This window comes from Corella eumyota, chromosome 2 (genome assembly GCF_963082875.1).
Source record: "Corella eumyota chromosome 2, kaCorEumy4.1, whole genome shotgun sequence".
NCBI classification, from domain to species: Eukaryota; Metazoa; Chordata; class Ascidiacea; order Phlebobranchia; family Corellidae; genus Corella; species Corella eumyota.
This window is the reverse complement of record NC_137491.1, coordinates 17,608,561-17,633,887: the sequence shown is the minus strand read 5'-3', so window position 1 is coordinate 17,633,887 and position 25,327 is coordinate 17,608,561. Positions and strand designations below refer to the sequence as shown.

The following is a 25,327-nucleotide window of genomic DNA, read 5'->3' as shown; positions in this document are numbered from 1 at the left end:
GTTCATACAAAAAATAAATAAAAATAAAAAATAAGCGAAACAAATAAAATAGAATATAAATAAATAATTTTTTAAATCTATAAAAATAAATAAAAATTTTCTAAATGCTGTAATATTTTGCCAACCTTATTATTACAAGGGTTTTTGATTTTGATTTTTTTTTGGAAGGAGGGGGGGAGATTATTGGCTTGGTCTTAGACATGTGTAACCAATGGTTATTGTTTCTTCTTTTACCCGCCAGCGGCGGCTTTGCCATTTAAGAATGCTTACCCTCACTTCGACTGGGGACGAAGATAAGAGTACATTAAATTGGTATTGATTGGGTCCTGGGGCGAAGTTTATGCAGCCCGGGTTGTCGTCGCAAAGTCGATGGGCAGTATATAAACACCGTGGGAGTCTGAAAGAAAATTTAAAAATATTGATAAAAAACTTAAGTTCTGAACTTGTATTCAATGTGTTGCTACTTAAAACAATGCAAAATAAAGGTTATCTACTAAAATTTGCCATCTTTAACCAAACCTAGTTTATAAAACTTAAGCTTATTTTGTAAACGTTCGAAGTTAAGTGGACTTGTGTACCCATTTTAAAATACATATATTATTAAAACCGACAGCATGGTGTATGGTTAAAAACACTTGGCTTAACTACAAGAGGTCGTAGGTTTAATCCCCACTGCTTTTACGCTGTATAACGTCCTTGATTAAGACGCTATAAACGAAGTATACTTCTGCTGAGGCGACACCATCAGCAGTTTAATTTCCAGGCAATTATAAATCCATATTCTAAAATGCCAATATCAACTCGAGACTGGGTCGGGTTAACTGATGTGACTCCATGTTTAGGACGTAAAGTCAAACCTCCCACATCAAAGATAAATATATACTATAAAACGAAAATTAAAATGTTACCTGTTCCTATCACAATGGGCGGTTTTAAGGTACGGTGCCATGCTTCTTTCGGTTGATATATTGTCTGTGTTTCCGCTATTTACCCATAAAGTAATATCGGATACACTAGGACATGTGGTTGCCCTTTTTTGCCTGCCATTCAACAATTCTTCTAGCTCAACGTCGCTTAACGACTTCAGGTATTCGTTCGACTCGACAACTACTTCCTGATTCATGATTTTAAGACATAACTCTCTGAAATTATAACGTTTTAATATGAAGCCCATAAACTGTAATTGCTTCACTAAAAAGGACAAGACCTAAGGTTGGTGCAAACTTTTGCAACTTGAAAACTATATCAACTTGACTTAGTTTTTTTACCTTGAAACCGAAGGCCCTAGATTCATTTCACAGTTCATTTCTTTCATCAAATTCATTTTTTGGCTTGCTGGTGCGGCGACGATAAAATTAGTACAAGCTAATAAACTTGTTAATAAAAACACAAGTTCTGTCATTTTCGTTGGTTCGTTTTTTAGTAACAAGGCCAAGCTGTATTCTTTGATTTGAGCGAGTAGGTTTTTGTCTTTGATTTGAGCGAGTAGGTTTTGGCTTATATAGCGCGGCACGCTTTTTAAATAGCTGTCTGTTATGACGTCACATTTAAGGCAAGTTACTTTAGCTTTCGCTAAGAAACGGCTAGCACGACTTTACAAAGCAAACTTCTGTTGCTTTTTTTTGATTTTAGCCTTTTATTTATAATTATTTTTTTAGTAAAATTTACTCGAAAAAAGGTTTTGGGTGTAGTTTTAAAAACCGGTTGACATTTTTGGGCAGAAAAAGTTAAACCAACCTTAAAGCCATTTTTAAAATTAAAATTTTTTAAGAAACTACTTCCTTAAAAGCGTTGTAAAGAAAATAAGAAATTCTTTGAAAAGTATTTTACGTGCCTCCGGCTTATCTTAGTACCATCTAAAATGTCGTAGTTAATTTGCCACGAATCATGATTTTAAACATTAAGATTGCGCCATTCTCAAGTAAAATACTTGTTCAAATTAAGAACCAGTCAATTATTTTAACAAAAAATGAGAATCAATGTCAAAAATAAACTTTTTTTATGCAAGAAGGGAACCGGTATATTTTTGCATAAACATCAAATGAGAAAAAGGGTTGTAGGTAAATTTCTCCTTTCCAGTACAACGCACCTTAATTAAAGCGAATAAAAAGCTAAAAAAACAGGCAACTTGACTGGTATTTACCATAAAAGGATTTATAACATTTGAACAAACTGAGCCATTCAGTCGCCGAGCTAAAACCATGGGTGTTTATTTTTGTTCTATGTTTGCAGAACGTAATACTTTTACGAGGGCCTTTTTTACTTTTATTTGAAGATTGGTCACATCAAGATAAGGGGGGAATTTATTATGACGTTAAGATATTTGATAAGTGCGTACCGCTAAGAGCATTTGGTAAAAAAAAAAATAAATAAAAAATACATATTAAATGGTTCCTTTTTTACAGCTAGTCTTAAAAAAAAACTACTACAACTTTACATTATCCTGGAATAACCCATTTTGGGGGGGGGGGGGGGGGGTATTTAAAAAAATGGTTAAAATATATTACTAACATGTTTAAACCTTTAATTTTTTAAATAACTTAAATAAAAAAATTACACGTTTCGTAATCAATTTCAATTTCTTGTAAAAAATTACATTATGACAAGGTTGCTGCTGCAAGTGATTTGTAGAAAACGAAAATGTGTCAATCTCACAAAAATATGTTCCTAAAATACCATTTTATTTTTGTGCCTTCTAATTTTATAAAACAATGCATTGGAGTTTCCTTGCTTTTAAAATAACCACTTCCGTCCATTTAAAGACAAAGTGCACTTATTATTATTAAGCAAATGTAACAGTAATATCACGCTTTTTAAAAGCTTTCAACCCTGAAAAGTTATATCCTTAAGGAACTTCATAATAACAAATGTATTTTGTATTACATTTAAAATAATTCGTTTTATTACTAATACCTTTTTTTGTGATTGTAATTTATAACAATATAGCGTTTCAGTTTATTTTATAATTTTTAGTTTATAATTGTGAATAAAAATAAATTAATAATTTTGGAGACAATTTTGTGACAAACGACATGTTACAAAAAAATTGTTAAAAAAATAATTAAGAATGACGTGATTAACCAGAAAGTGACGTCATGTTTTGATAGATAGTTAATTTCTTAAACGTGATTTGAATTTTAGATTTGTCATAATTCATAAACTGATAAACTATACAACAAAAATGATGAAACAAAGCTCGGGATTGTACAACATGTGCAAAAAAATTAAAATTTAATTAAAAATCTAAATAATTTTTTTAAATTTTAATAGTTCCCTCAAAATTTCCCCAAAATATTTTACAAAAAAGATTGTTTTAAAAAGTGCACGTTTTTAGAATATAAATAAGTTAATTTGAATTTTAAATATTTCATAATTTAATTGTTTTAATGAACACAATTAGACAAGAAGTACTATTTTTCTAAACCTTACGTAAAGCTTTCGTTATATCAGTAATAAATTTTTCTAAAACTTTGGTAATTTGAAATTTAAATAATTTTAAGTAATACTTGATTTTACGTTAAAAAAGATAAAGCAAATAAATTTTTTTTTGGTTTTAGTTTTGAAAGTTATTGTATTTTGTTTCATATAATTGAATTAGGCATTCAGTAGAATTACTCATTTATTTATTGTATAAGGGTCTCTAAGGCTTAATAAACAATGATTAGAAAATAATCATAGAAAAAACTAAAGCTTAAATACTAAGAAAATTTTGCAATTCGTTTTACAATTCTTAAAAATTCCAATGTGTCATACTGAATTTTAATTTTGTTTAGACATAATTTTTTTTTAATAAGTTATGTAATGAAAAATCAAAAAAAAAATCCCAAATTTCATTATGTTTATATTAATAAAATAACCCCAATTTGATATCAAAAAAGAGAAATTTACTAACTACAAAATAACTCACGATTCACTACAACAACCCCACAAAAAAAGTTTTTGTTCCTTGTCCCGCATAAATATTTTTCTTTTTTTCCATATTCCATAAGGGGATAGGCTTTTTGATATTTTTATGGGGTTAGGGTGTGCGGTTTGGGACATGTTTGAGCTATCCGTAAACGCCGGGCTCAAGGGCAAATAGCGTGGCGTTGGTGCGGCTCGAACCCGACACCTTTCGGGTCGTAGTCCGACGCCATGACCGGTTTACCACACTACCGGACTTTTAAAATTAATTTGTCACCTAAAATTAACTCTGTGTTGACATCTAGCGTAAATGTAACATAAATCAACAAGGCCCTATATGATGGCAGAAGCGAGCAAACGCAAACCAACAAAGCGTACTTTAAACAAATAGCATAATCCTTTACTTATACTTAAATATATCACTTTTTGGCTTGCTTTGCCAAAGTATTTAAACAGTTCATAATTTTTTTTTAAAGCGAATATTAGTGGTAGGCTACTGTTGATTATATCGACTGGTAGACCTATATTTCAAAAGACATATATAATCATTAACGTTGTGGTAAACGGATTTCTCTTTGTATATTGGTTTTAAAATACAAAGTCCAAGTTAGGAAACCGAATTAATGTTGAATATGTGATTAAGTTAGGTTACCGGAGTGCGGTTATAATGTCAATATTAAAATGTGCAAACATTAGGAAAAAATTACAAAATATCTGAATGATTTTCTTTTTTAAATACGCTATGCACAAAACGCTCGTAAAATTAATTCTATTTGAAGTGTAATTTTTACAGCAAAACATTAAACACCGTTTAACTATAGTAGTTTTTCGTAAACCTCCAAAACAATGGCATGTTGTAAAAAATTGAGCCTACGATTGGCCAAACCATGAAGTTTTACAGTCTGCTGGCCTTGAAACCATAAAAAAGGGAACTATAAAATTTCTATTACCAGAAATTCAGGTTTACAAATATTAGGTGTTATATAACCAGGTTATAAACATGGTTTGGTAAGTTTATCGTAAAATAAAAAATAAAATACACATAAAAACATGATTTTATAAAAAAAATTCTTAATATTATGGTTTAAAAATTGAAAAAAACAACCCCCTTTTTATTAAACAAACTCAAATTATCGATTTAATTACAGTTTACTGTTTATTTTCTGCTAAAATCGCGCGAGTAGCTTTCTAAAGACCAAAGGTCGCTACTGTTCGGTACGTCATAGTCACGTGATTTACATAAAAGCTTTGGTGTAGGTGTGTCGATTCGCTCGGCTTAACAAAGGTTTCTACAGTTCGAAAATGTATTTGAAATACAAAAAATACAGTTTTTTATTACATTTTACGAGAATTTTATTTTTTATGTGGCCAAATACATAACAAATCTAGCTTTTTTTTTTAATCAGCCAAACCAAAATGCTAATTATTTTATTAAAATAAATTTACCAAATAAAAATCATCTATCATTTAAAATTTGAAAATTAAATTAAGAAATTTTATATTTTAAAATTCCAAATAAGGTTTAATTTTCTAATCACGTAAACTAAAATTTCATTGATTTAAAAGAATTAAGTAAAACCGTATCATTTTTAACAGGAAGTGTAGTCTGATAGCTACATTAAAAATTGCACGTTCTCAGAAAAATTTTGTTTGCATTTAAAACATTATCTTTTTCTTAAAATACAAGGTCAGAATTGTGTATTTTTGCCTTTTTTAGTGCTTAAAATAAGTTTAAAGCGTGGTTAAAATTATGTTATTACACAAAAAATGATCTTCTGTGTAGTTTTAGTGAAATTGCTGTAAAAACTTAAAAAAAAAAATTAGAAGGTTTAATTTACATAGAATTAAATTGTACTATAATAAAAACTGTTTTTTTTGTGTTAAATATAAAGCAAACATGTCGTCCTTTATCAGGTCATTTTCGGAAAAATTTTCCACACAAAATGTAAATAAGACTTTCGCGCTACAAAAACCTGGCTCCGTACTTTGGCCTTTCACTTAATTTACACATGCCACTATCTCGCGTTCATTGACCTAGCATTGTTTTTATATCCAGCCAAGCGTGCTGCACGAGGTTACCTCATGTCACGAATGAACCATGTGGCAAAAATGGTTTAAAAATGGCAATTTTACCAAAAAATGCCATTATTAAAAAAAAATCACCCAAGAAATTTTGGTGTTTTGTATTTTCGTCAATTTTTTTGACAAAATATAAATTCAAAGTCTAAAAATTGAATAAACATGGTCGTAATAACACCATGTTGTGCTGAAAACAATGTACATTGTACGTGGTGAGCGTCATCTTTTTAAAAACAATATCGTGTACTTTGTATTAATTTTAAAGGCCACTTCTGTAAGTGACGTCATTTTGTTGTCATCGAAAAATAAAATAAGCCTTAAATGCTAATAAATAAAGAACGCAGTATTTTTTAATAATTTCTTAGAAAAATGTCAATAATATTGTCTAAATAAAATAGGAATTTAGTAAGACATCAAAAATTTAAAATGTCAATTTAAAATTTTATAGTACAAAATTTTGTATTAAAAATAAAATAGAACTAATAGCTATAAATGTCCTGGCAAAATAGACAATTTTTTTCTAGCTTTCTTATCACCCCAAAATAAAAATCGCATCTTCGACCAAAAAATGTCGCCCGACCAGAAAACATGGTTGTGATAGGTTCATTGACCGAGCGAGGTAACTCCAGTGCAAATGACGCAACTATAGTGGGCCGATTCGAATGGGGCTAAAGTACAGCGAAGCGTCGCAATTGTATTTGAAAATATAACATCAATAAATAGCGTTTGATTAAAGAGGATACTGATATCACAACAAAAACGCTACTGTTTTTTATCATGTATATTCAACATTATTGACACTCTCTGTAGCCAAGTTTAAAATGAGTCAGAAATTAAGATCGGGCCATTCAATATTTTACAGCATTAAGCAGCCTACAGAGATTAAATAAAGGCACTTTTTTCCCAGAGAAAGTTTGTGTTGTTTAGAAAAAAGTTTTATACGTCAGTTTGTAGTTTTATTTGGCGGAACTCAATTAGATTTAACAGTTTATAACAAAAAGTATTATTATTTTAACAAATAGTTTATTATTTGTTTAATATTTTTGTATAGAAATGAATGAATAAAAAGAATGTAATTTTGACTACGCGAGTTTACGCGAAAAAAATTAAAAATATTTAATTATATTGATTTATTTAATTTTAAACAAAATTTTTTTTAAATTTTTTGCAAAGCTAGAACGTGTTTACATTTTTTTATTGTACTTATCACGTATAAAACGTAAACAAATCATCTTTATGACATCACAACAGGAAGAGTCGTTAGCTAATAATACCAATACAAATTGTGCGGCTATGTTATTAATTAGAAAAGGATTTATTTTTAAATAAAATTCTACTTCGTTAAATATTTTAGAAAAAAGTGTGTCGCAATATTAAAAAATGTCGTTTTTTTACGGTTGCTATTGTAATGTAATATAATACAGATGTCTATGGTTTCGCTCTAATTTGGAGAGGGCTCTACAGCCAGGCTTAATTATATCGGTCTTACTGGTTAAGTTGTAAGGTGTTTGTTAAACACTTGTGGAAAGTTTGAAAGCACCGCCTTGATGTAAAAACTGTTAGAATATAGAATGGCAGCGTTAAGCAGCATCCCAGTGTGGCTACAGTCTTCAAAAGCTAAAGTTCAGAAGTCAGACCAATGGTTAGCATTTTCAAAAACTCTTTTCGATTTGGTAACCGAACAAATGTACGAGAATGGAATTCGCTCTTTTACTGAATTGTCGCCTAAAGAACAGAAATTACTGGTTATGAAGGCAGTTTCACAGCTAAAAAACGACCCAGAATATAGAGATCTTTTACAACATATGTCCTCGACTATGGATATTGAATTAAGTCAAGAATTGCGAAAAATTTCTCGTCAAAAATCGCAGAGTCAGTCTAAAACGGCTTTACTGTCGCAGACCTTTGACATTGCGCTGGATTCATTACTAACTAAATGGCCGGAAATGCATTCCCAATTTAAACCATGCTTGAACGAAATTATAAAGCCGTCGTTGCGTTATATTATGTGGAAATCCTGCATTCAGAATCTAACCTTGAAAAACGAGTACCTACGTATCGTGTCTACGTCACCGAAAAATTTAGTCTCGCATTCGGATTTCGAAATCGCGCAAAAATCACAAACTCTCTTGAACTCTGACCAGTTGATCAATAATTTAGGTCAAATAAAAGGGGCACCTTCAATAATGAGGCATTTGTTGTCTTACTATCACGTGACTTTGAACAAAAAGGAGGGCCTTACCGAAGTTGATTACAATCTAGCAGTACCGTTTGTTAATTGCACTATGACCTCACAATGCAAAGAGGTAGCTGGCGTAAGGCAAGTACTAACGACAGAAGATTTAGCTACCTTGGTTGAACAATTCCTATTGTTTATGAAAAGGCGATCTCAGTACATGACTTCAGTCGTTTTCGGGCCCAAGTCGCAAATTTTGACTCTGAAAATGACCGAACTTCTGAAGGAAAAGGAGCCAAAATTAATGGATTTTATTACTAAGGTATATTCGAAAGCGTTCGATACCGATTCCCAGGAATGTTTATGGAGATTATTCCAACCAATGTTAAGGTCTTTGTTTGTGGGCTACGTTTCTATTAACACAGCAATGTTTATATGGGACCAGTTTGTAATAACCCTAGATGTCGAAAAAGTAGACCCTATCCCGTATATTTGCGCTGCGATGCTATTAAGTCTCAAAAAAGAAATCGCAAAAGTAAAAACCTGGAGGGACCTAACAACTACTGTTATTACAAGTCTTAATACACTGCAGTCAGAAAGGTTACGCGGTGTGTTGATAGACTCAAAATTATCCGAAAAAATGAAGGCAGAGTTAAACGAAGAACTGGAAAAGAACACAATGCAATTTCAACCGACGCATACCTCAGTATTGGCAAATTTGCAGCCTTGGCGAAGATGGTACAGCGATAAACTAATCCAGCATTACAGATCGCTAAAACGTGCCCCAATCCAGCAACTAAACGGTGATTTGGCAAGAGGCTCTTCTGCTGAGAAAGATACAGTTCAAGATTTGGAGGTCGAACGAGAGAATCTTATAGAAGAAATGCATTTAATGAAGACAGAGTTGTTCGAAACTAAGCGAGCTCTTAACGAAGAAGAAAGACAAAAATTTGAGATTCAGGATAGAGCTGATCAGGAAATAGAGCGTCTACGTCGCCAACTAGATCTCGCCAAGAACGCAACGGCGTTAAACGTTCCGCTACCAACCTCCAAAATAGGCCTCAGCGAGCCACTATACGACGACAGCGAGACATCTAGTGTTGCGAGTCTTCGCACTCCGCCTCCGTCCATAGCAACAGAGAAATTACCGACACCAAAACCGGCGCAAACTCCTGTTAAAGACCCAACTCCGATTCCGTCGCCGATTCAGACGCCGGTAATAGAGAACGAGGTGACGGAAAAGGATGGCCCCTCGCCTACACCAGGCCAAGAACAAACTGTTAATATAATGCGAGACTTGGTCAAACGTACCTTGTTAGCGGCAAATATACTAGCTCACGGTACCGGGCGAGATGCCGAGAATTTAAATGAAGGTAGCAAGCGGGATTTGTTGAAAATGCGCGTGGCTTATGAGCAAGCTATGTTGGATGTTTTTGGACAGAAACTATCTGACGAACAATTGGCGAATTTACCGCCAGACGGCAGACAAAAACAACTGTTGACCGAAGCGATAAAGAAAAACTTGTTAAAACCAAAGTAGTGAATTTCAAAACAAATCAGTGACTATTTTAATTTTAAATATTTTTTTCTGAATTTTTTTAGTATGTTAACAGTTATGTAAATGTTGTGGAGACAAAATATACCCGAAATCGTAAATAACAAACTATTTTTAAACCAGTTTTGACGTTGAACCAGAGTCAATATCATCTAATTGAGTTCAATGTCTAATTTTCTGTTGTTGAGCTATTGTTTTGTTAAATTGTGGAGTCCGTACTGACTAGTGAGGCCAAATGTTCTTTGTTTGTTTTTGGGTACGATTAGATTTCTGTGAAATTTAAAGTGGGAACGCAGTTTATTATTTAAATATTTTAAATATTTCATTTTTTTTAAATTGTATTTTTAAAATGTAGTTTTTTTTAATAGTATGTTGTGTTGCCTATTTAGATATAGAAAACGATTTAAAGCCATTTCAGCACAATTCTGTAATTTAGTTTTTATTTAAAGTTGTTTTTGCCAACTTAGAGCCGTAGTAATTTCTTAGTTTTAGTTATAAACTTAAAAATATGCATTGACAAACTATTTATATATTTTTTAACTAAAATTCTCCCCCTTTCAGTAGTTTTAACTGTTTTTTTATGCCATGTATGCAACTAACAAATTATAAATATTAATTTTTATACTTTCTAGATAGTTTTTAATTTTTTTGTGAAAATCTAAAAAATAACTTTTTGTGATATTGATGGCAGGGGCTACATCACTGTCACCACTTATAAATACGTCTTTACACGACAGATACAAGCAACATACTGGTCTTAACATGCTAGCTAGGCAACAGACTCCTTTATTCAGCACATCACCAAACGTTAAGGCCGAAAACGGGTTGGTGAAGTTAGAAAACGGGGTGAAAGAGGACCCACTTTCGTGTCTTCACTGCAATTTTACATGCAAGTCGTCTAATGCTATGACGCAGCACCGCTGGGAAGTCCATCCTCTGTTGATGCGGAGAAAACAGCATCTTATGTCATCTTCCATCGTGAGGAGGAAGAGACAGCAGTCGGAGACGCTCACTGGGCAGTCCTCCGGACATCTGAATAACCCAGAGACTTTAAGAAGAAAAGTATCTTCCGAGCAAGACACAGATGACTGTTTAGAGGTAAATCCCACTTTTTTTTAATATTACCTAAAAATCGCGATATCTCAATTTAATATTTTTGTTCTAAACAAAATAACTTTTATTTTTTAGAACTCAATAAGAAAAAAGCCCAAAGCCAGCAGTTTAGGTGAGTTATCCAACTTTTCAGCAACTTTTTAAGCCATGTTTTAAACAACTAAACACCACTTTAAAAGCCGCTGGCTATCTAAAAGTTTTTTCAAAATTTCCTCGAAAAATCATCATATACATTTTAAGTCATATTTAACGTTAGATTATATATTTAGATGACCTTTCAAACATTGAAGTACAAGGCCATTCACGCTCACATTCCGTGGGTTCAACGTCGCTGAAATCAAGCAGTAATTCGCAAGAAAATTCAATGTTGGCTAATTTATGCAAGAAAAAGATCTTGGAGCATAATAAAAAGTATGCTTTACTTTTTTAAAACGTTTTTAATCATAAAAATCTTATTAACTTTATGTTTTTATTTTTTTCTGTTTTAATTTTAAGTTTTCGACAAATGTCACCGCCAGCCAATCAGCAATCACCGATATTATCACGTGACAGTGCTCGGACCAATCAGGAACGTCCACGTTACAATGACGGATTAGACGCACTGGCGTCGGCGGCATTGAAAATGGAATCGGACAACGTTGCGCTACTTCGAAAAAAGGATTCAGAAAGCTTAGTTTACGTGAATGGAAATCAGAACCTTGATCGTGCGCGTTTCAACCCAGACTACAACAAAAACACTATGTTCATACCTAATGACAATCTCGGTCAAGCCTTTCCGATACCCGATCGTATTTACCAGGATCAGATTATCCCCTTACCACGCGTTCCTTTTATCTTGTCCTGTTTACCTACTGAAGGCACGAAACTCGCTGCCTCCTTGGACCCAAGGTTTTTACTAGGGCCCAGTCTGCAGGCGGCCAGCATCCCCTTTCCTTTAAACTCATTACCAACGGCTTTGTATAACGCGCATAGATATCATCAGGCGTTACCAGCATCTGGGCAACATTATGTGGGCCACAACCTGTCTACTTTATCCGACGTGGCGAGTCAGTTACTTTCAAATGACATCACGTCTTCTCGAAAGTTCGAATCGCAAACAAACGCCGAAGAAATATCGGACGAAGCCAAATATTCACGGGGTTATAACCAGCAGAATTCAAAGAAATTTACACCCCCTGCAAATAGAACCGAACCTAGTTCAAATCACGCTATTTCAAAGCCTATTAACATCGTTCAGCCATCGGTTACACCCTCAAAAAGAAGCAAGAAAGAAAGCTCGCCCGATACTGGTAAATCACAAGGCGCGCAGTTGCGCCATCTCGTGGACAACATCTCTCTTAAAGATGACCGCATGAAGCCGCTCGAGGACGCACTCAGAAACGCGGACTGCTGTGATTTTAACGAACGAAGCAGCATCATGCCGTTCCGATGCAAAGATGGTTCTTGGAAAATGGTGCGAACAAAGAGAATTGGTGGCGCGTGGCTGGTTCAGATGCCTGGTAAGGACTCACCGTCTGTGTATTTTCCGAACAGCAACCAGAAAACTGGTTCGGATGGTCAAAAATCGCCAACCAGCAGTATCAACGCGCTTCTATACAACCATAACGCTCAAAAACAGAACCCCAAACCAAGTTCGCCAAAATCGACGAAGCGAATAATCAACGGAGTACAAGGCGGTGAACCGAAGCGAACCCGGACCGATACAATGACGTCATCAGCAAAGCCTGTCTACGCTACGCCGTCCAATGACGTCATACGAAACCTACTTCTACAGAAAACTGCCTTGACATTGCCCTAACCACGCTTGTTTGTAATATTTATTTATTGAGAAAAGTTCATGAACTGTAGCGCGTGTTTTTTTTTTTAGCTGTGTAGTTGCAATGTATTTATTTTCCGTTTTTTTTTACTATTTAGTTGAACTGTTTTGCCAGACAGTGAAACATTTTAGTGTTTGTATAGTTATTATTGGCTGAATTGATATGTAACTTTACCGATGAGATATTGTTTCGTTTTTTTCGCGAGAACGTTTTTACAAAAAAAAAACAATTAGGCCGAAGTGTTTTTTTATTTTATTTCTGTAAATGATCGATACCGTTTTTAGTTTTTTTATTGCAATATGAAATCGTGTTACTGTTAGTTTTTTGTTGTAACTGTTAAAATCAATATCAGACAAATAAGTTTAAAATATTTGTTTGACGACTTTAAAACTTTTCAATAATTCGGTTCTTTTAAACTTACCGCTTAGCTCTTATATGTGAATTGGTGGTGCATATTTCCTAATACATTGCCTACTATAAAGAACTTGTCGTTTCCTATATAGTATCAAGCATAGTCTACATTATTAAGGACTACTTTACCACAGTAGCCATACTAAAACAGGTAATATAACCTGCTTTTTGAATAAATAACCTAAAAATGTGATTAAAATGCATGGAGTTCTAGGATAAATAATATCCTCCCACGTTGCCATACATTTAAACCCTTTTTTAACATAGTCAGCTTTTTTTTAGCTGATACCTTTGTACGCAATATATCTGATCTTTACCGCCACTTAACGGACGACAAAATAAGTAAACACGACTGAAAAAATAAAATTTCCGCGTATTTTGGAAAACGCAAAATACTATCAACTTACTACCCCAAAATCTGTTTTACATATTTTTCTAATTTAAAGAAGTTTTTAATTTGTAGTATGATTTATTTTCGAAAACCATCAAAGAAAAGTCACGTGACTTAGGCCTTGTATCCTCTGCTGTGACGTCGACCTCTTGCCTTTTCGAATTTTCGTCCCTTGGAGCGCACATAAGGTTTAGTGTGACTGTGTGGCACACCTGGGGCGGCACCAAAGTGACGATAAACTTTACGAGCCTTTCGTGGTCCTGGAATATAAAACCAAAAATGGGTATTAAAGAAGTACTAATAGAGTAATAATTCAGGTGAAATGCTAAAAGAAGGTAGTGAAGGCGGGGCCAATGGGCCCCTTTTAATGTTACCCACAATTTAGCAAGTGTACATTACAACAATTTTACATAACATTAAAAAAAATGATGTGGTTTTGGATTGTTACAGGTTAGAAAACTTTAAACACATTTTTACAGCTTGGTTAAGGTACCAGGCCCTATATAGAGGTTTTTAAATGGGCCTACAAAAAGTTTTTAAATAATCGTAAATTTTTTTTAGACTTTGAACCATAGGCATTTTGTATAATGCACTAAAAGCATGTAAGCATTAGTGATGTGCCGATTAAAATGAGTGATCGTTAATAAAAATTGACTGTAGTACAGTTTTATAATTTATAAATAAAATTAAGTCATCAAACAATAAACAGATTAATTTTAACACTGCAAAAATGGGATAAAAAAAAAAAGTTTTTATTTGATGACATTTTTATACTAAAATACCAACTTATATTAAAAAATATTTAAATATGCTTAACACTGTAAAATAAAAACTTAATTACCTTGAAGCATAACTGTGTTTTGCCCTTTAGGTGCCTGTTGTGCCAACTGATCAAGAGTGATAATACTACCTCCAGATTTCAGAATTCGGGCTCTTGCACCTTCAGTCACATGCAAAGCACAAACCTATAATACATTTAACTTTGGAAGGTAAAAAAAGGCCTAGTGGGCAATATATATAAACATATGTGTACTAAATTATCGCTGATTTCAGTTTTAAAAAATTAGGGAATAGTGCTAGATTACGTTCATCTTTGGGATGGTGTAAATTCTGTTATCATCAGTAATTGATCCAATAACGACGGCAGTCTTATTTTCACTACTTGGTTTTTTCATGTGACGAGCCTAAAACAATAGATAGTAACTAATTTCTGAACGGTCAGGTCTTCAAATTAAGAAAACACTATTACAGTAAAAACCAATATATACATATATATATATACATTAATTAGTATTATAAATTAAAAGAAAAAATACCAATCTAGCAATAGACATTGGTGGCCTATTTGATCTGCTCATATAAAGTCGTTTTAAGACGATTTTATTGAAAGGGGCGCTGGTTCTACGAGACAAAAACCTGTACAGCTAAAAATAATAAATGGTTTAAAATTTACAATCACAAATATAAAAAATCAGTTTAAAAATTTAATTGCTTATTATTGATTCATTAAGGTATAAGCAGATTAGGAATAAAAATACAATTTAAACTTTATAAAAACTAGTAACAAATATATAAATATGAATACAAATTTAAAAAAATATGTAAACATAATTGTAAAAATTAATTAAAATTTACACCATATTTACCAAGCAAAAATATAATTTTTTTTTAATGAAATTACCTTGACCAAAAGCTTGATGTAAATGTCATTGCTCTTTGTGTTCTTGCGAACAGCCTTTCGGTCCTTGTTGTGGCGAATGTCTACTCCCTGACAATAAAAAAATGTAAAAATAAGCTGCATATATTTTTCACGTGTAAGTAGCTTAAATATTTTGCGATGAAAAATTATTAATTTTTTGCAAAGTGCCGGCTATTAAATTTATATTTTTAACTTTTTTGACATCATACATACGTAAAAACTATTAAAATTACATATTTTACTAAATAACATTAAATAAACTTATAAAACTACCCTAAATTTATCATTTTTTATTAATTTTTTATTAAATAACAAACAACGACGCACCATGTTTTAGGCCAGGCCAAAAAAGAGAAATTTAGCCTCACGTTCAGCAGAAAGAACGTGTGCGCTTTATACGATTTCTATTTTTCATTATTTATTTGACTTTAATAATTTTTTGCTGTAACAACTTTAAAAGAGATTAAATTAACATTTATTTAGTAAAAATAAATATAAGTTTTATTTTTTAAATATTTTATAATAAAATAAATAAAATGTGTTTTTTTTTTAAATAAATCATGTTTTGAAAAATGATGTATTAACACCAGTTCACAACAAAAAAGATTGTAATCAAATAAAGCAACCATAATATTTAGTTCAGTTCCTTCATGTTTTTTAATGCATGATATTAGTTAAAAGGCATTTAAAAACATGTTAAACGCCACGTGAATGAAAAAATATGTCGCATGACTGTGATCTATAAAAGTTAAAACATCAACTCACGTGACGATTTTCGATTTTCGAACGTGGGTAATTTTTTTGTAAACAATCTTAATTCTGTTCTTCTTTACCACCCATTTGAAGTAACAAAAACTTCACTTTTTAACGAGAATATATCATGGGGCGTTCAAGGTCTCGATCTCGAGATCGAGACTTAAAAAAGTCCAAGAAAAGAACGCACGAACGAAAGAGATCGAGAGAAAGAAAACGCTCAAGGTCGAGAGATCGTTCGGATCGTGATAGAAAACGAAAGAGGTCTCGTTCAAAGGAAAGAAAAGGGTAAAATATAGAAAATTGGTAATAATAATAACTATTCTACGACATGTTTAGGACCCTGTGTAAAAATTGAATTGACAAATTATTGTGTTTTGTTATTTTTTACTATTTTTTTAGATCAAGAAGATCTAGATCTTTAGAGCATTCACGAAGTCGAGCTGAGAATGATTCTAAGAAGAAAGAAGAAGTTGTAGAAGAGGTGGAAGAACAACCAAAAAAAAAGGTAATCACAGCTCCTCAACATCAAAAAAATTTTAAAGTTTTTTTAAAATGATAATTATTTTTTTTCCCTATTAAATAGACACAACCATTAAGTTTGGAAGAAATGCTGTTTAAGAAAAAGGCTGAAGAAGAAGCAGCTGCTAAGGTTTAATTTTAATCATTCGTAGTTAACATACAGATATTTAAATTAATAATTTCATCTTAAAATGAAATTTTTTTTTTAATATATGGCATCCACAATTTCAATTAATACGAACCCCAGTTATTTTTATTTTTAGCCAAAATTTCTTACCAAAGAAGAAAGGGCAAAAGCGGCTTTGGCAAAACGCCAGGAGCAAGTCAGCAAACAACGCAAAGAATTTGACGAGCTGCGCAAAAAACAACGCCAAATTTTTGACGAAGGAAAGAAAATCTTAGGTTGTCAATTTAATATTTTATTAGCTATAGTAGTTTTTACTTAGCATCTGTACTAATCAAAAATTTTACTATATTTTTAGAGGATCCAAGAGAGAGAGACCGGAGGGAAAGAGAAGAGAGAAGAAGGCAAAGAGAGTTAGGTGAAGCAACAACTGTAGACGGGCATCGCTTGGATAAAGATTCTTCTAAAGAACTAGAGGTCAATTTATTTGCCAAAATAATCATATTTAAAAACTAGATTTTAATTTTTACTACCACTAATAATATGATTATCTTTAAATAAAAAATATATATATTATATCTATTTTTTTATTTTAGGCCATCAAGGATCGATATCTCGGTATTGTTAAGAAGAAAAAAAGAGTCCGAAGATTGAATGACAGAAAATTTGTGTTTGATTGGGATGCGGGGGATGATACATCAATTGACTACAACCCAATGTAGAAAAATATAAAAAAAATCTTAAAACTTCTTTTTAAAAAGGAAACTTAACTAAATTTGCCCCTTTTATTTAGATACAAAGAAAAACACCAAGTACATTTATATGGGCGAGGTTTTGTTGCTGGAATTGACGTCAAATCGCAGAAGAAACAACAATCTGAGTTTTATGACGATCTTGTTGAAAAAAGAAGAACAGTACAAGAAAAAGAGCAAGAAAGGTAAAATACAAAATTTTATATAAATTTTACTTTAATAGCTTTAATTATCTGTGATGTAAAAAGACCAACTATGGTTAAATAATAGGATAATATATATCACCCCTTTAAGTCTTGAGTTTATAATGTTCTTATTGGCTTGTTGATACTATCTTTTTTATAAACTGCTAAAAGCAGTGGGATTGAACCCATGACTTTTTCAACATTTCAAATTTTTGGTAAAAATATTGATTTCAGGAAGCGACAGAAGGGAATCCAAAAGAAAGAAAGGAGAAAGTTGTGGGATGATCGACATTGGTCCAAAAAGGAGATCGACGAAATGCAGGAAAGAGATTGGAGAATATTCAGGTTCAAAAAATTCATTAATTTCCCCCCAAAATTAAACAATACAATACTTCAATCAATAGAGCCAACAATATTTAGCGTAAGGGACAGTTTTTTTGCATATTTTTATCCTTGATGTGAAAAGGCCAACCATTAAAGACTAAACATTGGGTAACATTATCCCTGCCTAGTTTTGATAAATTTAGATGCTATTAATCTTAATTCTGTTTAATAAATATCTTCAAATTAGGTTTGGCCCAGCAAAAGATTGTATATACATATTATAGCGCCTTGCCACGGGGCCTTACAGTATGTAAGCAGTGTTGATCAGTAAATTGCATATTTAAATTTTTTTACGCAGGGAGGATTATAACATTACAACTAAAGGAGGAAATATTCCTGAACCAATTCGGAGATGGTCTGAATGTGGTGATCTTCCTACTACTATAGTGGATGTTATACATAAGATTGGATACAAGGTCTTATGTTTATTTGTATTGTGAAGACTGTAATAATATTGATTTTAATAGTATAAAATTTCTGTAAAACTGAACAAAAATTATAGGCAAATTTTTTAATTTAAAAATTAACAAAAATCACAAATTTTGGATCATTAGTACTTCATGGCTCTCAGAAAAACTTATGTACTTAACTCTTCTTATTGATTCTTTCTTACACCTTACAATCCTTGCTAATTCTCTCTCATACTTTATGGTCCTAAGTTTTTTTCCTAGAACTGTGAAATACAAATGATACTAAATTCTTGCTTAACATTTTTTGTTTTTAATTTTTTTTTAGGAGCCTACTCCTATTCAGCGTCAAGCTATTCCAATAGGATTTCTCAATCGAGACATTATAGGCGTGGCAGAAACTGGTTCTGGTAAAACTGCGGCCTTTCTTATTCCACTGCTTACTTGGATAACATCGCTCCCAAAGATTGAGCGGTAAATTTAAAATATAAAGCACTAAATGTGATTTTTTGTTAGCGTTTTTTGCCAAATTTAAAACCAAAATTGGTGTTTTCCAGAGTTGAAGATGCCGATAAAGGTCCTTACGCTGTTATCCTAGCTCCGACAAGAGAGTTAGCTCAACAGATCGAGGAAGAAACAATAAAGTTTGGATCCCATCTTGGTATAAGAACTGTTGCTGTTATTGGTGGATTGTCTAGAGAAGATCAAGGATTTAAATTGAGAATGGGTTGTGAGGTAATAATAAATAGCAAAATTTTTTTTTATTTTGGGACCCCAAAAATTGTAAAATAATATTGCCCTAACATTTTTTCACAAGTAGATAATGTATTGATTTATTGTTGCAGATTGTAATTGCTACTCCTGGTAGGTTAATTGATGTGCTAGAGAACAGGTATATTGTGTTTAGTCAATGTACTTATGTGGTGATGGACGAAGCAGATAGGATGATAGACATGGGTTTTGAACCTGACGTTCAAAAAATTTTGGGTAAAAAAATTTTTACTGTGTCAATTTTTTTTTTTTGTAACAATTTATAAATAACCATAAAATAATGCATTCGAAAAACTATGAAACTAATGTTATGTGTTTAAGCATACCATAAATATTCTAAATATAGCCACACATGGCCAGTTAGTCACCAAAAATGTTTTTTTCTGGTTTACTTTAAATGGGGTTTGAAAAAATAGGCATTGTATTTCAAATTACCCAAAATGTAATTTTTAATTTTGTTTATTTCATTTTTTTTCTATTTTTATTTAGTTTATTTTTGATTTACAGAACACATGCCAGTCACCAACCAAAAACCTGATAATGATTTAATTGATGACAAACTTGCAATGAAATCAAATTTTCTCTCAAAACATAAATTCCGACAGGTAAAAAAATTAATAAATTAATTTAAAATAATAACAACAACACCCAATGACCCTTTTTATAACATAACAAAAATTCTAAAAATATTTCTTTATATACGTTAATTTATTACTTACTCAACTTAAACAATTATTACATTTATTTACTCATTTTTTTTTTTTTTTTTTAGACTGTCATGTTTACAGCTACAATGCCTCCAGCAATAGAAAGATTAGCCCGGACTTATTTGCGACGTCCTGCTATTGTTTATATCGGTTCAGCTGGAAAACCAATCGAGCGCGTCAAACAAATTGTTTATCTTGTCAAAGAAAACGAGAAAAGGTAAAAATTTTTTTTAATTTTTTTAAAATACCAAAAAAACTTTCTGATTTAAAATATAAAGCATCATTTTAAATTACCTGAACATTAAAAGATTTTTAATGATTTCTCAGAAAGAAGTTACTTTCTATTTTGGAACAAGGTATTACACCTCCTATTATCGTGTTTGTTAACCAGAAGAAGGGTTGTGACGTGCTTGCAAAATCACTAGACAAAATGGGGGTGAGTTTTAAACACAATTTTTTTTTAAAGTTTTTTTTATTTTATTTTTTTCTTTTATCCTTGATGTGGATGTTGCGTTTGCCAGTTTAAAATATCATCGATTGTAATTGCCCGATAATTAAGCTGCTGATTAAGTGTTGGTTCAGCAGGAGTTTATACCATTTATAGCCTTACTCAAGGACGCTACAGCATGAGAACAGTGGGGATTAAACCCAAGACCTCATGTAGTGTAGCCAAGTGTTCTGATCACTATACCATGCTGCCTGTGTGTTTTCTGAAACATTGTTTTAAAAATAAAATTTAATTTAATTTTTAGCACAATGCGACAACATTGCATGGTGGTAAGGGCCAAGAACACAGAGAGCTTGCCCTAAGTGGACTCAAAAGTGGAAGTAAAGATATTTTGGTTGCTACTGATGTGGCCGGTCGTGGTATTGATATTCAGGATGTTTCGTTAGTTATTAATTTTGACATGGCCAAGTCAATTGAAGGTATGTAAATTTGGTTTCATTGGTTTTTTTTTATATATAAAAAGAAAAGGACCACTGTCTTAACATAGGTTAGTGACGTTATCCTAACTCATTCTTAAAGTGGCATTAATATTTTTTTGATGTTTTTCTTGATTATTGATCTACCAATAGGTATTTAACTAGGCAAGGTTTTAAACCATAAAAGCAAAAAAAGTTAAACCTATATGAGTAAAGTCAATTTTCTTAAGCTAAATTTAGATCCTAAAAGTGCTATTGCAGTTATAATTGATTTCATGTTATTTTCTTATAACTGAGCACATTTTGTATCATTGTTTTTAGTACAACTTTTTATAAAACTTTTATTGACTAGATTACACACATCGTATTGGACGAACTGGCAGAGCGGGAAAAACAGGAACTGCAATAACTTTCCTCACACAGTCAGATGCTGCAGTGTTTTATGATCTCAAACAAGCTCTTATCGAAAGCCCTGTTTCATCTTGTCCCCCCGAGTTAGATAGACACCCTGAAGCACAACATAAACCTGGAACTATATTGACCAAAAAACGAAGAGAGGAGACAATTTTCGCATAAATACAACTTGGATATTAATTAAAAACATTTTTTTTTACTTATGGTTTGGCAAAGAATAATACATTTAAACTTTTTGTGTTTAAAAATTAAAAATGAATTAAAAGAGTGAATTTTGAAGTTTGTTTTTTGCCTTTGCCTACTAGCATGGTTAAAGTAATTTCTGAAATTTTTTTAAACTTAAATAAAAATTATGTGATCTTTATTTGAGTAAATTTTTTCCGTGTAAAAAACTAATCAAGCTAATTAAAAAAGTTTAACTAATAAACACTTTGGACAATGCAATAATTGAGTGATTTTTTTTCTAATTTTAGTGCATGATTAATTTAGATAGAAAATGCATAAAAGTACGATTAATTTAATTAATTTGGAAAGCACATGGTTTGTGATTACCTATTTTCAAATTATAACTTTATAATAACACTTAGTCAGTTGCATTTTAGGGCTATATAACATGTAGTAGCATTATAAGTAATTTAATTTTAGCTATTGCTTGCTGTTACTGAAACAAAGCCTAAAAATAAACTAAGGCATCAACAAATTGGACAAAAATTTTTTATTTGTAAATGCAAGACAAATTTTAAAAACACTTCATCAATAAATTTCCTTTACAACAATAATTAGCAAAAAATATAATCAACAAATTGCAATTAGTTTTAATAATTTTACACTTTTTTTACACAATCTATAATTAAAGTTTTTAAAAAGTATGACAATAGAATCAATAGGAAGTGATGTATCAAAATAGTTCCTTTAAATATGACTGTGCTTCAGTTCGATTTCCTGTCTTAACTTACTTCCACTAAGGTGTTTATTTAGATAATGCTTTTGTGGAAATAAGATTCGGTTTTCTATTAATTTAGGATTTTGTTTAAATTTTTTCACAATACTTAAAAATGCAAGTAAGTTAGATTTGTAACTGAATAAGATATACAAATAAAGTTTGTCCAAAGCTTTTTTAAGCCAATATTAGTAATTTTAAGTAGCATACTAATGTATAAAATAAATTTTATGATTTATTCTTTCTGTTAAAATTAATAATTTTTTGTTATTTTAGGCCATAAAGTGTGTTGTAGTTGGAGATGGTACAGTTGGAAAAACTTGTTTGTTGATCAGCTTTACTAGGAATGCTTTTCCAGGAGAATACAACCCAACTGTTTTCGACAACTATTGTGCTAATGTTATGGTAGAAAACAGACCAATTTCGTTGGGTTTATGGGATACAGCTGGCCAAGAGGACTATGACCGGTATTTAAAAGCATTGGCTAATTTCCATATTTTACTTTTTTGTTGTGGTGATCATAGTTTAATGAATTAAATAAACATCAAAAAAATTTTTAGGCCTGCTTTAAAACATGTTGTTGGTATTATTATACATTCTCATTGCAGCACCTTATTGTCTATTGTGCCATTTTAGTTGTCATTTTTTGTGCATGAAATATCATTGACTTTGTTTTGAAATATCAACAAAAGTCAAATTTTTTATTCTACTTTTTGTTATCTACAATTTAAAAGACGACTTTTTGTCTGTTGTGATATTTTTAATGCAGATTGAGGCCACTGTCCTACCCACAGACGGATATATTTTTGCTTTGTTTTTCTGTTGTTTCGCCTGCTTCATACGAGAATGTAAAATCAAAATGGTTTCCTGAAATACAACATCACTGCCCAGGTGCTCCCATTATTCTTGCAGGCTTAAAATCAGACCTAAGAGATGATGAGGTAAAAGATAATAAACAACTTTTTAATCTATTTAATATGGAGCTTATTGGACAATATATATATGTATATGTATGACCAAATTATAGGCCTACAAAACAAATAAAACTGCCATTTGTAGTGCATGGTAAATTACTACAGGCCCATATTAATAGCAGGTTGCGACCATTTTGCGACAACTATTATGCCAACCGTATTGTGAGCTCGACTAGTATTACTTAAACAACCCTATCTTACTTTCAAAAATATGCATTTCAAGATATGTACTTTAACAATCTTGGAAATTTTTAAAGCCGAAATGGCCTAAAAGGTTGTATTTACAGATCAGTTTTTTGATGATTATTATTTTTTCAGAATACAGTCGAAGTCCTGAAGTCAAAGAAACTTATCCCCATCAACTACCCACAAGGTTTACATATGGCCAAAGACATTGGTGCTATTTGTTATATGGAGTGCTCTGCTCTTACTCATAATGGCCTGCAAGACTTATTTGATAAAGTCATTCAAGTTGTGTTACACCCACCAGAGACTCATAATCAAGCTACTAAACCTAAATGTGATATTATATAGAATATGTTGATTGTGTTTTGATTATTGTAATGGTACTATAAAGTAAATGATATGCTTTTTCCAAAATTAAGAGCACTTTAAATAGCTTAAAATTCATAATAATTAAAGTTCATGTTAACCTTTACTTTTAGGTAGATCAATAGTGTGTTATATTGCACTTATGTTAGTGTTATTTAAATTTCATACATAATGTGTTAATTTTGATTTTTTTTTCATGTTGATAACAATATAGTTTGTTGTTTAATAGTTCTGTATATTTTCGTACACTAAATTGGTTTTAATTTATTTTTTCGTGCTACTGTATATATAAACTATGTTGTTTTACACTGTATCATTTATATAAAATAGGTTAAAATGTTATTAAATATACTGTTTTTAGATTTAAATATTTAGGGCAAACTTTTTAAAATTTTTGAGAACTTCGCATCCCAAATAATGATGAAAAAGGAATTTAAATGGCAAATGCAATAAAAGTAAGTGTTTTCTAAAGCTTAAGTCCCTTTTTTAAGTAAATATACTGTTAATTTCTAATTTTCAGATTTGCCAATTAAAAAAAAATTATTGAATTTCTATTTATATTTGCCTTTCATATGTTATTGATTATTTATCAGGCAATCAAATGTGTTCTGATAAGTGATCTTAACGTTGGAAAGGCTTGCCTTATTTACACCTACAGAGATAACAAATTTCCAACAGAATATTACTCGCATTGTATCGATGAATTTGAGGTTGAAATTACAGTTGACGAAATTCCTGTTAAACTCAGTATTCATAACTCCCATGACAGAAGGGAATTCCACAGGTAACTTTTTATTTTCTAAAATTTTAAAGGTTTCAACAAATATATATATATATATTTATATCAACCCCTAGTCACACAGTTTTTTGAGCAGTTGTCAATTATATTTGGGTAGTTGTTTTGAAAGATAGTTTTAGAAGAATCTATTGTTAAATACCCTTAAGAACAATACTACATTCAAATATATATATAAAACCTTTTTTTGAAAATTCAAACTGTAATTTTTTTAAATTCTAAAACGCTCTTAATTGTAATTTATGTTTTTGTTACAGTCTTAGACCTTTAGTTTACCCAAATGCGGATGTAATTATCATTTGCTTCTCTGTTATCACACCAGAATCGTATGAAAATGTTAGAGAAAAATGCTACCCAGAAGTTTTACGGTTTTGTAAAAACATGCCAAGAATTCTAGTAGGAACAAAACTAGACCTAAGAGATGACCCGGTATTTCCAATATTTTCTTAACTTTGCTTTTTTTGTATTTACAAAATTCGGCCTTTTTAAGTTAAGACTATTCAACGAACCTATGTTTGAATTTTTAGACAACGCTGGCCAATTTAAAAGCTAAAAATCAACTTCCCATCACCAATGAACAAGGCATGGAACTGGCAAATGAAATAAGTGCAAAGGCTTACTTAGAGTGTTCCTCTTTCACTGGTTTTGGTGTCAAAGCTGTATTTGAAAATGCAGCAAGAATTGCTTTACAGTCTAAAATGGAAAACAAGAAACCAAGAAAACATTGCCAAATTCAATAACTACAAACTAAAGTAACTATTGGTATAAGGCAAAGTTATACAAAATTAGATTTAATTTTTATTAGATATTTTTTTAATATTTTATAATTAGTGAATGCTTCATATTAAATCAATATGATGGTTTACTTCAATCTATTATCATTTTATTTATTTGATATTTTATTACATTTATGTCAATAATGAAAAAAAAACAAATACAAGTAATAATCTTTTGTGCCTTTGTGCCAACAATATTGTC

The 25,327-nt window shown here is 31.4% G+C and overlaps 7 protein-coding genes across 8 annotated transcripts; 5 read left to right on the top strand and 2 right to left on the bottom strand.

The window, feature by feature from the left end:
• Nucleotides 1-123: 123 nt before the first annotated feature.
• On the bottom strand, nt 124-1,424 carry LOC145743582 (uncharacterized). Its single transcript, XM_082561579.1, has 3 exons — nt 1,269-1,424; nt 909-1,142; nt 124-397 (listed from the first exon to the last, which is right to left on the bottom strand). Exons 1-3 carry the CDS (start codon nt 1,400-1,402, stop codon nt 181-183), a joined length of 585 nt encoding a protein of 194 aa, XP_082417705.1. The 5' UTR covers nt 1,403-1,424; the 3' UTR covers nt 124-180.
• A 5,242-nt stretch (nt 1,425-6,666) lies between these two features.
• LOC145741872 (uncharacterized) lies at nt 6,667-10,346 on the top strand. The gene has a single exon (XM_082559542.1). The coding sequence runs from the start codon at nt 7,554-7,556 to the stop codon at nt 9,696-9,698; it is 2,145 nt and encodes a 714-aa protein (XP_082415668.1). The 5' UTR covers nt 6,667-7,553; the 3' UTR covers nt 9,699-10,346.
• Nucleotides 10,347-10,386: 40 nt separating this feature from the next.
• Nucleotides 10,387-13,127, top strand: LOC145741873 (uncharacterized). The gene is made up of 4 exons (XM_082559543.1): nt 10,387-10,811; nt 10,902-10,938; nt 11,096-11,237; nt 11,322-13,127. The coding sequence occupies exons 1-4, from the start codon at nt 10,398-10,400 to the stop codon at nt 12,622-12,624; spliced, it is 1,896 nt and encodes a 631-aa protein (XP_082415669.1). The 5' UTR covers nt 10,387-10,397; the 3' UTR covers nt 12,625-13,127.
• Nucleotides 13,128-13,509: 382 nt separating this feature from the next.
• LOC145743422 (large ribosomal subunit protein eL18-like) lies at nt 13,510-15,529 on the bottom strand. Its single transcript, XM_082561379.1, has 6 exons — nt 15,472-15,529; nt 15,127-15,213; nt 14,762-14,869; nt 14,531-14,629; nt 14,287-14,410; nt 13,510-13,705 (listed from the first exon to the last, which is right to left on the bottom strand). The coding sequence occupies exons 1-6, from the start codon at nt 15,472-15,474 to the stop codon at nt 13,560-13,562; spliced, it is 567 nt and encodes a 188-aa protein (XP_082417505.1). The 5' UTR covers nt 15,475-15,529; the 3' UTR covers nt 13,510-13,559.
• A 413-nt stretch (nt 15,530-15,942) lies between these two features.
• LOC145744056 (putative ATP-dependent RNA helicase DDX23) lies at nt 15,943-21,543 on the top strand. The gene is made up of 17 exons (XM_082562151.1): nt 15,943-16,185; nt 16,300-16,405; nt 16,484-16,549; nt 16,683-16,821; nt 16,902-17,020; nt 17,140-17,261; nt 17,337-17,480; nt 17,715-17,825; nt 18,163-18,280; nt 18,600-18,745; nt 18,829-19,006; nt 19,117-19,258; nt 19,550-19,647; nt 19,815-19,966; nt 20,077-20,185; nt 20,502-20,676; nt 21,026-21,543. Exons 1-17 carry the CDS (start codon nt 16,025-16,027, stop codon nt 21,247-21,249), a joined length of 2,310 nt encoding a protein of 769 aa, XP_082418277.1. The 5' UTR covers nt 15,943-16,024; the 3' UTR covers nt 21,250-21,543.
• A 505-nt stretch (nt 21,544-22,048) lies between these two features.
• Nucleotides 22,049-23,822, top strand: LOC145743421 (ras-related C3 botulinum toxin substrate 2-like). 2 transcript variants are annotated; one of them, XM_082561378.1, is made up of 4 exons: nt 22,049-22,148; nt 22,304-22,494; nt 22,797-22,968; nt 23,320-23,822. In XM_082561378.1, the coding sequence occupies exons 1-4, from the start codon at nt 22,143-22,145 to the stop codon at nt 23,533-23,535; spliced, it is 585 nt and encodes a 194-aa protein (XP_082417504.1). In that variant the 5' UTR covers nt 22,049-22,142; the 3' UTR covers nt 23,536-23,822. The 2 variants fall into 2 exon arrangements, with proteins under 2 accessions (XP_082417504.1, XP_082417503.1); XM_082561377.1 differs by having other exon boundaries at nt 22,794-22,968.
• Nucleotides 23,823-23,828: 6 nt separating this feature from the next.
• On the top strand, nt 23,829-25,322 carry LOC145743420 (ras-related C3 botulinum toxin substrate 1-like). Its single transcript, XM_082561375.1, has 4 exons — nt 23,829-24,008; nt 24,147-24,337; nt 24,607-24,778; nt 24,877-25,322. Exons 1-4 carry the CDS (start codon nt 23,991-23,993, stop codon nt 25,087-25,089), a joined length of 594 nt encoding a protein of 197 aa, XP_082417501.1. The 5' UTR covers nt 23,829-23,990; the 3' UTR covers nt 25,090-25,322.
• The last annotated feature ends 5 nt before the right edge of the window (nt 25,323-25,327 follow it).

Excerpts from the sequence above, each read along its gene's own strand:
- LOC145743582 (XM_082561579.1), bottom strand. The coding sequence starts at position 1,402 with ATGACAGAACTTGTGTTTTTATTAACAAGTTTATTAGCTTGTACTAAT. Across the intron at positions 1,143-1,268 it reads CTAGGGCCTTCGGTTTCAAG|AGAGTTATGTCTTAAAATCA; the intron begins GTAAAAAAACTA and ends TTATAATTTCAG. Across the intron at positions 398-908 it reads GCCCATTGTGATAGGAACAG|ACTCCCACGGTGTTTATATA; the intron begins GTAACATTTTAA and ends ATTTTCTTTCAG.
- LOC145741872 (XM_082559542.1), top strand. The coding sequence starts at position 7,554 with ATGGCAGCGTTAAGCAGCATCCCAGTGTGGCTACAGTCTTCAAAAGCT.
- LOC145741873 (XM_082559543.1), top strand. The coding sequence starts at position 10,398 with ATGGCAGGGGCTACATCACTGTCACCACTTATAAATACGTCTTTACAC. Across the intron at positions 10,939-11,095 it reads GCCCAAAGCCAGCAGTTTAG|ATGACCTTTCAAACATTGAA; the intron begins GTGAGTTATCCA and ends TTATATATTTAG. Across the intron at positions 11,238-11,321 it reads ATCTTGGAGCATAATAAAAA|TTTTCGACAAATGTCACCGC; the intron begins GTATGCTTTACT and ends TTTAATTTTAAG.
- LOC145743422 (XM_082561379.1), bottom strand. Across the intron at positions 14,630-14,761 it reads CAATGTCTATTGCTAGATTG|GCTCGTCACATGAAAAAACC; the intron begins GTATTTTTTCTT and ends CTATTGTTTTAG. Across the intron at positions 13,706-14,286 it reads AAACACAGTTATGCTTCAAG|GACCACGAAAGGCTCGTAAA; the intron begins GTAATTAAGTTT and ends TTTATATTCCAG.
- LOC145744056 (XM_082562151.1), top strand. The coding sequence starts at position 16,025 with ATGGGGCGTTCAAGGTCTCGATCTCGAGATCGAGACTTAAAAAAGTCC. Across the intron at positions 16,550-16,682 it reads AAGAAGAAGCAGCTGCTAAG|CCAAAATTTCTTACCAAAGA; the intron begins GTTTAATTTTAA and ends TTTTATTTTTAG. Across the intron at positions 18,281-18,599 it reads TACATAAGATTGGATACAAG|GAGCCTACTCCTATTCAGCG; the intron begins GTCTTATGTTTA and ends ATTTTTTTTTAG.
- LOC145743421 (XM_082561377.1), top strand. Across the intron at positions 22,495-22,793 it reads GGCCAAGAGGACTATGACCG|CAGATTGAGGCCACTGTCCT; the intron begins GTATTTAAAAGC and ends ATATTTTTAATG. Across the intron at positions 22,969-23,319 it reads CAGACCTAAGAGATGATGAG|AATACAGTCGAAGTCCTGAA; the intron begins GTAAAAGATAAT and ends TTATTTTTTCAG.
- LOC145743420 (XM_082561375.1), top strand. Across the intron at positions 24,338-24,606 it reads GACAGAAGGGAATTCCACAG|TCTTAGACCTTTAGTTTACC; the intron begins GTAACTTTTTAT and ends TTTTTGTTACAG. Across the intron at positions 24,779-24,876 it reads TAGACCTAAGAGATGACCCG|ACAACGCTGGCCAATTTAAA; the intron begins GTATTTCCAATA and ends TTGAATTTTTAG.